The sequence below is a fragment of the Dioscorea cayenensis genome, chromosome 20 (genome assembly GCF_009730915.1).
Source record: "Dioscorea cayenensis subsp. rotundata cultivar TDr96_F1 chromosome 20, TDr96_F1_v2_PseudoChromosome.rev07_lg8_w22 25.fasta, whole genome shotgun sequence".
Lineage (NCBI taxonomy): Eukaryota > Viridiplantae > Streptophyta > Magnoliopsida > Dioscoreales > Dioscoreaceae > Dioscorea > Dioscorea cayenensis.
Window position 1 is genome coordinate 32,828,010 of NC_052490.1, and position 10,333 is coordinate 32,838,342.

The following is a 10,333-nucleotide window of genomic DNA, read 5'->3' on the forward strand; positions in this document are numbered from 1 at the left end:
GTTTTTTATAGTAATATTGTTGTTTTCTCGTTTATGTGTCTATAATAACTAATTAGAAGTGTGAAATATATAAATACCATGCTAAAAGAGTAATAGTCTAATAGTACTTAACCTGTAATAATAGTTGTTTGTTGCAGGTGCGAGTTTACAGTCTAAACAACTCTTTTTTGAGTGAGAACACACCGACTGCAGGATCAATTTTGGATTTGTGTGCAAGCTTATGATTTGTCTATATTTCATTAAAAAAAAGTGCAAGTACTATAGTCTACTTTTCTATAATATATATATATATTAAAAAAATAAAAATTATCAAGGTTGGTATAATTGTTAGAGAGGATTAGTTTCAATAAGTAATTGAACAAAATAAAAATAAAAAAAAAATATATTTTTATAAAATTTTTGAAAATTCATTTAATCACTATGGAACTTGTAACATTTTACAAAAGAAAAAAAAAAGAAAATCCTAAAAGGTTAAAAATACAAGATTGATTTCTGAATTAATTATAAATTTAGAGATAATAATATAGGTAAGCAATATCACAAAATTATTATTAAATTCCAACAAATTTAATTAAAATAAATTTTAGTTTCAAAATGTAATTTTCATGAAAATAAAAAGAAGAAAGGACTCGAACACAATTTTACAGGGCAAACGTCTTCTGGAACATTCGTTGTTTGAACTTGAGGCTCGAATAGATTCCATTCCAATCTAATCAAAAACCCTAACAAATCGCCGCCCATTTCTCCCAGAAACTCCTCGGTGATTCCGACGGACGACGACGACGCCAATGGCGGAGGAGCAACGGAGCGAGCTAGGGCTTGACCTTGAGGAACTGAGGCGTCTTGAAGCCATCGCCAAGCGCCCCCGTGTCCTTAACCTCCTCTCCTCTGAAATCCGCTCCATCGACTCCAAGGTATTCCGAAAAACCACCCTCTTTATCTTCTCACTGATTTGTGGATGTGTTTTTCCTTGGTTCTGATTCTTTGTTTCTTCAGCTGTCGAAGGTCTCTGCTGCTGTGGCTACGCAGACGCCGACCGTGATTGCTCGTGATAAGGCCCCTGTTGATGCTGCCACTGCTGGTGTTTCTTAACTATGTGACCCTCAGTTCGTTCAGCTGGGACCAAGACAATGAGAAAGTCAAGGTATTGGTGCTTTATTTTGATTTTCGTTTATATGAGTTTTGTGGGGTTTTTGGATTCATGTGATTTTGCTGGTGAGTATGAAATGACCGAAACTGTGTTGTGAATCAAATTTTTGAATATTAGGCCTCATAAAGATTCTAACTTGGTGATGTTGATGAATTCCTTTTGAGGAGTTTCATAGTGTCATCTAGTATCGATGAGTTCTTGAGAGTAAAGATGCAGAGCTATAAATAAGTGCAGTTCTATATGGTTTTCTGGCTGTCATGGTCTGTAGGTCCTTAGAATGCATTATTCAAGTTCAAAACTTGATTAGAAATTTAGTTTAGAGCACACTGCGTCCAGCAATTCAGTGTGGCTATAGTAAGGAAATACTTGAGAAAGCTTTCTGTTTCTACAGCCCTCATTTTCGGCAAAACAACGAGGAATGACTGTGACTTATGATTAGAAATATTTCCTCAGAAGTAGGTATATGCCATATTTCCTTTAGTACAACTATTGAAATTCAAAATCATGGTAAGCTTTGGTTCATTGTATTATAGTTGCATGAATCTACTATGTCGAACACCAAACCAGATTATGTTATTGCGGAAATTAAAACTTCTTTATTCATCCTGAGCAATAAGAGTGGGTGGTGCAGTTTTTTCAACTTTGATATTTTTACTCGGATCCACCATTACTTGATATACATGCTTCATAGAATGAATTTTAATACTATAGTTTCATTGACTAATAAATATGTCACTACTTAATTTAACATGTTTAAGTTCTTGTTTTGCTTGATAGTGAGAGCGGAGCACCTTCTTTTATAGCTCTTTGTTCCTCCACTGCCATCTTTTTGTTCACATGGACTTTCATATGAGAGCTGATTCAGCATGTCTTCTCTATCCCAATTTTAGATCTATGTATTCCTGGAGGGTGTTGAGCAAGAGAAAGCTGAGACCATCTTCAAGCCAATGTCTGTCGACATAAAATTTCATGATGTCCAGGGAAAGAACTATAGACTGGCCATACCAAAACTGAACAAGGAAATTGTACCTCAGAAATGCAAGGTGCTGGTGAAGCCAACAAAGGTTATTGTCACCCTTTTCAAGGCTTCCAAGGGGAACTGGTTAGATCTGCACTTAAAGGAAGACAAGGTAATTCACTGTAACTAAGTAAATCTTTTTCTAATTTGATGATTCTTTAATCAAAGAATGGAATCAACCATGAGGTATTTACAGCTGCCTTTCTACTATGACCCTCTTTGTTGTTGTATTTTGTTTGATATACCAAATCATTCAATAGCCTGCATAAGTTTCATCTTCGTTCCTATAGGGATTGGTTGCACTTACCATTTTTCCCTCCGAGAATAGCGTAGTTTATAAAATAAATATAATTGTTTGGAAGTGTTCTTTTTTTTCAAGTATTTTTTTTTTAGTTTAATTGCCTTACAGGTCCTTGTAATTATGTATTTTCTGCCTTTTTAGTCCTAATATTTTTAGGTACAATTAAGTCCTCATATTTGGTCGAGTTGGGTCGATCTAGTCCAAGGCAATATTTTTAGGTATAGTTTAAGCCCTTGCAATTTACAGTTGGTCATCTACACCGCTGACTAGAATGACCCAACTCGACTAAATATGAAGACTTAATTGTACCTAAAAATATTGAAAGGACAAAAAGGTAGAAAGTACATAACTACAGGGACCTGTATAACAATTAAACATTTTTTTCTTCTTTTTTCTGAAGCACTAGAGGGTGGGAAAAAATATTAGAGTGAATATCTTTTCACCAAAATTTTATTTGATAAAATTGGATAATTCCTATTTTGTCTCTTTATATATGAAGGCCACAATCCTCTCGTGTTAGGCTTTTTGCATAGAAGCCTTTACTTGTAAGCATTTATTTTAAATATATGTTCATTCAAACATGTAAAATGTTTATTTTACTTGTAGAAGCATTGGAGGCAGAAGTGTTTTTGATAAACCTATGGTAAGCATTTATTGTAGACAAATATTGAAACGGGTTCTAATTTTGATGGTATACACAGCTGAAGCCAAGTATGGACAAAGAGAAGGACCCCATGGCAGGAATAATGGATTTAATGAAGGTGAGTATTAGTCCATTTTATATAAACATCCCTTGTTAAATGCTTTAAACATTACTGAATTGGTGTTGGAAAACAATTATGATTTTTGCCAGAACATGTATGATGAGGGTGATGATGAGATGAAGCGAACGATTGCCAAAGCATGGTCGGATGCTAGATCTGGAAAGGCAACTGATCCAATGAAGGGTTTTGGTCATTAATTAGTTGTTATTTCTTTGTTCTGTTGTTGAAGGACCTCAATATTACTAGTTTGTTGGGTGCTTTTAGTGATGTAACTAAAACTATTCCTATTATCATGGGGTGGTTTTTTTCTCAGAGGGTGGATTATATAAAAATAGGTTATCACATTTTGATCAACAGGCCGCAAGCTCTGTAAAATAAAAGGCATCCATTGACATAGATTCAAATGTTGTAGGTGTGGTGTTTTTGAAGCGGAAAGGCTCTGCAACCATTATTGATTTTGTAAATATCAATTAAAAAAATATATTAAATGATTTTAAGAATTTTTTTTATTAATTCATGATTATTGTAAACTAACATTGAGAGGCCACAACCGATTCAACAAGCCGATAGAATTCGGAAAGAAATACACACACAGACGAATAGATCCGGAACATTCCACCTGATTATCTCTGATATCATAAGTAAACAGTTTTAAGATGGAGCCAACATGAAAAGGAAATATCACCCATTATAATATACACCAACAGTACTGCTGATGTCGATGTGCTTCATTTGGACGCTGTTGGGCTGCATTGCATTCTTCAAATGGGCCTTGTGAAATTAGAACAATTTGATCATAAATGGGCAGCTAAACACTCCAAAGTTGATGATACATTAAGTCGAGGAGCAGGAAAAATTCTAAGTTAGTTATTAGAACTCACTGCTCATAATAATCCAAGGTAAAAATATTCAAACCTTAGTGAAGAATCTGGCTGCCATAATCTTCATTGAACTTTTCATAAAGGTGGGCATGAAGATGGGCAGATGGTCTTGTATTCCTCAAAGCAACCTCAATATCTTTGGGTGTGACAGGACCTACTGCTGGCAACTCTGTAAATCACAGTAGGATGTCTTAAATTAGTATTGCACAGCAGTCTAATTGACTTGGCTGTTTTCAATATTCTATCAAGCTCAAAATAGTGATTCCAAATTGACCATTATGCATTTATAGAATGCTGAGGGGATAGAAATCATATCACACGCTAGACATTTTGATATTAGTAAATTACATGTTGAATCAAAATTAGTTAGTTTGAAACTTATCTCACTGTTTACTAATCTCAAAGCGACCCGTTAGATAACGCCTAGAATTCTTCTTAATGATTGCTTATGATTCAGAAGATGGAGAAAGATGACCAAAGCACTAATAGTAGCATGCATGTGGATTGTGGAATGGAAAAATTTTTAGTGATTTGCACAAACTGTTGATCATAACTCAGTTCATGCTTCTTACTGTACACAATTTAAAACCTATGAAACAATATTAAAATTTTCATAAGGTATGGGCAGTTCAAAGAACTTTACCGTGCTCAGGCACCAATTCTTCTGTGCCTTCTAAAACTGACATCAACCGTCTTACTGGTTGCATAGCCGCCTCTTTGCAAACAAGGCGAATATCTGAGCCTGAATAGCCATCTGTTCTATCCACTAAAAGATCATATGGGATATATTCTTCTTCAGGAATGTCTGGCAATAGGTCCTTGAACATTGCAAGTCTTGCTTCAGGTTCTGGAAGAGGCACAAGAATCTGATTGACCAAGGTTAGATAATAGTCAGAAGAGAAGAAAGATGTTTTCAATTTCCACTAAAAATGAAAATAATAATAAAAAGCTAGTTGTGTAATAAAGGAAAGGTGGAGGTGTTAACATAATCCACAGAGCGACATGACCAAGTGAGGTTCATAATTCGATATTCATTTGTTGTTCACATTCTTCCTGTCAAACTATGCAAAGAAACCACAACATTTACTAGTGGCTGTAAACCAAAATTACTAAATCTAGCATTGACTCAAAATACCAAGAGTCTAAAATATCTTGAAGTTATGGAGAAAAATGTAATATGGTCTTGAAATGTTCTTGCAAAACTTAAAAAACATAATTCAATAGCTGCCACTTCACTTTAGCCCCACTAACATAGGTACAGATGCATGTTCAATGGCTGAAAAATAGAAAGCCATTTCCAAGAGATTAAATATGATGCATAACCAAACTAAATAATATAAAAATGGTACAGATGTGAAATAAGGAATTTGTTAAAACCAGTGACTTCAGGACGGAGAAAAAGCTAAAACAAATTTTAAAACTTGGAAAGGGGAGAATGTTGCTCTACAAAGGTAATAATTTGGCAAAGCATTTTTGTTTTCTAATTCGCTTTTCTCTAATTAATTAGACCAAGAAAACATAAATAGATACCCTCTTCTCAAGTCGCCTAAGCATAGCTGCATCCAGTTCCCAGGGAAGATTTGTTGCAGCTAATACAAACACAAGCTCATTGGTCTTGGTCAAGCCATCCATCTGCAATATAAAACTGGTCAAGTAATGTATTTGATATAAACCGAAAATATAGAGGAGGGCATTGGTAGTTATGCAGAATTACTTTACTCATCTGCAATAGCAAATTAAGAAATAACCAGAGACTTTTCACCACAACTAGCATACACAGTTATAGCATCATCTCACAGAAACAGACAATAAGATTAACATGCTTACCTGTTTTCATCTGCAATAGCAAATTAAGAAATAACCAGAGACTTTTCACCACAACTAGCATACACAGTTATAGCATCATCTCACTGAAACCGCAATAAGATTAACATGCTTACCTGTATAAGCAGCTCAGTTTTAAGCCGTCGACTTGCTTCATGCTCACTGCGTGCTTCACCGCGTTGACTAATAATGGCATCAATCTCATCAAGAAATATGGTTGACGGTGCATGATGCCGAGCAAGTTCAAACAATACTTTCACTAACTTCTCAGAATCACCTGAAAAGTAGCAAACATATAATAAACAGGACCACCGATGTGATATTTAGACAATGTTGCACAAAGAGTCAATGGCAAGCAATGAAACACTGTCACAACCTCAATGCTAGCTAGTTGGAAGATGTGTTCACTACAAGTAATGGTGGCTGCATCATGCAAAGAATGAAATTGATTTGATGCAGAAATAGCACAAAATGGCCAAATGCATTTCTCTGATCATATATAACAATATAGAAAAACAAAAAAAGTCCAAAAATATATAATATAATAAAACATACCACGCCATTTGCTGACAATTGATGATGCTGAAATATTAAAAAAAGTGGTGTTGCACTCAGTTGCTACAGCTTTAGCCAGCATTGTCTGTGCAGTGGTCAAGAGATCAAGATATTAGTGTGTTTTATTTTATGTTATACAGTAACAAATATCTAAACCCAGAAAAGAGAACATTTATTCAGGTCTAGATATTTCTCATTGACAGTGGATTAATGTTAGAACTCAACATGATTCACATATGCAACTTGCTGATAGCATTATTTTGATTTGGCAAAGCAGGGAAGAATACAATTTGGCTGAAAAAAATATTCAGCACAACCGGATGATCTAGTTCATTCACTGTAACTCTCCCAAAGGCCTTTTAAACTGATAATCTAACACATCACACATAAAAATGCACATTAGGTACATTGGGGTGCAATAACATTCTATACAATGCTGGAAAAACAACAGCTATTAATGCCTCCTAGATTCTACAGATTATATTTGCACATTATTTTCAGTCTTAACATCCCCAAGTCTAAATCTATTTTACTCTCAATTTTTTTATTCACCAACAGTTTGCCATCATTTATATATAGCATTTTTATTTCTCTCTTCAATCCATATGTACACAAAATGTAACCTTCTTAAAACAGCCTAACGAATTATGAAATGCACAGAATCAGGAACTGTGAAATGCAAAGCATCAAACAAGCAAAACTTTGTCCAATAGCTCCAATAGCTTATTTACTTGGGCTTCCATACAAAGTGTTATCATAATAAGGCAAACCTTTCCCGTCCCTGGAGGACCAAAAAGTAAAATCCCTTTCCAAGGCGATAAAAGACCAGTGAAGTACCTGAAAGGCACAAATGGAAAGGGAAAACGATTGAGCAATGGTTGAATATCAGTTCTGAAAGTCCTGAAAAATGTTTGAAGTTTGCAAAAAAGCACTTAAAGCAGAATCAACCTTTAATCTACAAACCCTAAAAAATAAAATTAAACATAGGTGATCAAGACTCAAGCAAGAAAAAGGTGACAGGGAGAATGTGATATCTCTCAACTCTCTGAGAAATAAACAAATGATCAGTGTTAATATGTAAAGCTGAAAAAAAGACCAAACGGACATGAAAGGACTAGTTATGCAAAACATGAACAAAGTTCTCATGTTAGAGGTCCCCATATAACCAAATTAATATTAAGCAGGCATGCTGAAGATTATATAGCTCTTTCACAAATGTAAGTTAGAAAAATCTCTCATTAAATTCAAGGTAATACATCTAAAAGTTCTTTCATTAATGCAAACACACACACACATGTATGTATGTATACATACATTCTAATTTAGTTAGCCTGAGATAACTAGGGATACCTACTTGGGGTATTTTATAGGCATGACAACAGCTTCTTTCAGCAGGCGTTTTGCATTCTCTAATCCTTTGATGCTTTCCCAATTCACACCTGGACTTCCTCTAATGATATCTCTGTCAACAATGACAACAAACAAACTTGTCACCAATTCACATTTAAGGCTAAACAGATACAAAACATGATGTAAATCAAGGACATCAAATGAATGAAGTATGGTTTTCAGAATCACCAAAAACAACAACAATAAACAAAAACAAAACAAAACAAAAAACTAAATTACCTGCATAAAGTCTCTGCTAGTGTGCGCATTTCTGCAGAATCAAAGGGAGGAATCAAGGGCCGCTGCCTGTAAATAGGTAAATTTTTTATTATTGAGATATGAAAAGAGCAAAGAATTATTTGTGATAATGATGTATTAAAATAACAAAAAAATAGTGGTATAATTAAATCTATAATATATAGATCTATGCAGGCAAATTTGCACAAGCGTAAAAAAAAAAATCTTATTAAAAAACGAGCTTTTCTTTTTCTTCTTCTCTATTCAAAAGTTCAAGGGGACAACTGCAACCCTCTCCTTCCCTTAGATCCACATGGCCTGCCGTCAACACAAATATTACATACCCAAGCCTCTTCCAGAGCATGTTCACAAATTACCTAGGTTTCTGAATTATGTCTCTATCAGTTAATCCTTAACTTTTTGTGACCAAATAATTTACCCAAATTCTAATGCATTCTGCATTTGTTTTTCCATTTTTGACACACACATTAACCTCACAAGCTCACCATACCGTTGAACATTCATAAACACCCATCACCCATGGACATGTAACTATGCAACATTCTTAATGAGTGATAAGAAATCATCATTTGAAGTAGTGGAGTGTCTTACGGTGTTTCCTGAATGACCCCTGGGCGCACTTCAGTTTTTCGGTCCTAGTATAGGTAACATCATCCTAAATAAGAACACGTACCAACACAAGCAACTTGAATAGAATTCACAGAAGCTACAACAAACAAACCTGCTCATCAAACTGCTCGAAGATAGCCTTATCAGAAGAGTTCCTGGCACTCCCATTGGAGTTGCCCCCATTATAAGTCACAGTTGCTGAATCTGGCTCGTCCACCTTCTTCTCCCTCTTCAAACCAAACCTCATGTTGTAAAACGCCTTGAAATCCTACTCAAACAACCAACACAAATTATCAGAATCCATTACCAAAATGAAAAGAAGAACAAACAAAAACAACGGAAAAGTTACATCTAAAATGCTATCTTTTTTCTCAATATCAAATAGAAACACACAAAAAAAGGAACACCTGCAAAATGCTATCTTTTGTCTCAGTATCAAATAGAAACACACAAAAAAAGGAAACACCTCCAAAATGCCATCTTTTTCTCAGTATCAGGCAGAAAGCACACACAGAAAAAAAAAAACAAAGCTGCGACACACTAGACTTATTCCACATTTTCAATCCATCAAACCACCCAAAAGAAAAGCAAGCAACAGAGATCAAAGAACAAATCATGATCCACAAAAGAAAGTCGCTTTCCCCAAAAATCACCATCACATCGCCAAGCACGTTGGGGGATTCAAGTACACAAAAACGAAACAAAGAGAGAAACCCACCAAAAGATCAACCACGTCGACGATCGCCAGCAGGAAGAACCACGCTAGAGAAGCGACGATCGGGGCCAACCCAACGGCCAGGAGCAACATCTCCTTCACAATCAAGACCGAAACTCCAAACAACAACACAAAGAGTACCAGATTCAATCTCTAATTACCTCGAATGTCCACCGAGTCAGCAATGGCTCATCTCCCATTCCCCCTCTCCTCCTCCTCCTCCTCCTCCAAACCCTAGATTTATCCTTCCAAAGTTCTCTCAAAGCTCTCTCTTTTCCTCCAAAGCACTGAAAAGGACAAAAATGGAGCACAAGCTCCAACAAGGGACCATTTGCAAAGATTTTAAATAAATTTCCTAAAAAGGATCACTCAACCACCACGTTGAGGGATTCCCCTTTTAATTTTAAACCCCCTTATTAATTTTATATTTATATATTATAAATGATTTTTCATCCCTTTTTCTATATTTTTAATTAATAAATTAGGGTCTTTTTTAAATTAACTAAGGATGAAATATAAATTCGATACTTTTCCGGGGTTAATTGTAAAAAAAGAATCTCGTTTCCGGATCTGGAGGAAATCAATAAATCATTCTGCACGGTTTGACCTGATCCGGTGTGGAGTTTTGCTGTTTGGATATGATCCATTCGTCCATTTCACATCACGATCTGTGTTTGCATGCGTGATGAGTGGAATGAACGGTTGAGATCAATAACAAGGAAAATGAAAATATTTTCACTGTTCTAATCTTAATAGCAGAGGAATCACTCTTGTCTCTTATGACAGCGCTCAGATCAATGGGCCTCGAAATAGATTGGACGTCGGTGCTCATAAATCACGTGGAGTTAGAAACATATTGCACGTGACCC

The 10,333-nt window shown here is 35.4% G+C and overlaps 1 protein-coding gene and 1 pseudogene across 2 annotated transcripts; one reads left to right on the forward strand and one right to left on the reverse strand.

The window, feature by feature from the left end:
- The first annotated feature begins 640 nt into the window (after positions 1-640).
- Positions 641-3,629, forward strand: LOC120251490 (annotated as a pseudogene).
- Positions 3,630-3,769: 140 nt separating this feature from the next.
- LOC120251487 (katanin p60 ATPase-containing subunit A-like 2) lies at positions 3,770-9,786 on the reverse strand. Of its 2 annotated transcripts, none has more exons than XM_039260006.1 (12): positions 9,626-9,786; positions 8,862-9,017; positions 8,732-8,775; positions 8,123-8,188; positions 7,848-7,955; positions 7,264-7,330; positions 6,494-6,578; positions 6,055-6,215; positions 5,645-5,746; positions 4,758-4,980; positions 4,149-4,283; positions 3,770-4,073 (listed from the first exon to the last, which is right to left on the reverse strand). In XM_039260006.1, exons 1-11 carry the CDS (start codon positions 9,662-9,664, stop codon positions 4,150-4,152), a joined length of 1,185 nt encoding a protein of 394 aa, XP_039115940.1. In that variant the 5' UTR covers positions 9,665-9,786; the 3' UTR covers positions 3,770-4,073; position 4,149. The 2 variants fall into 2 exon arrangements, with proteins under 2 accessions (XP_039115940.1, XP_039115939.1); XM_039260005.1 differs by having other exon boundaries at positions 3,770-4,041; positions 9,468-9,767.
- Between the last annotated feature and the right edge of the window lie 547 nt (positions 9,787-10,333).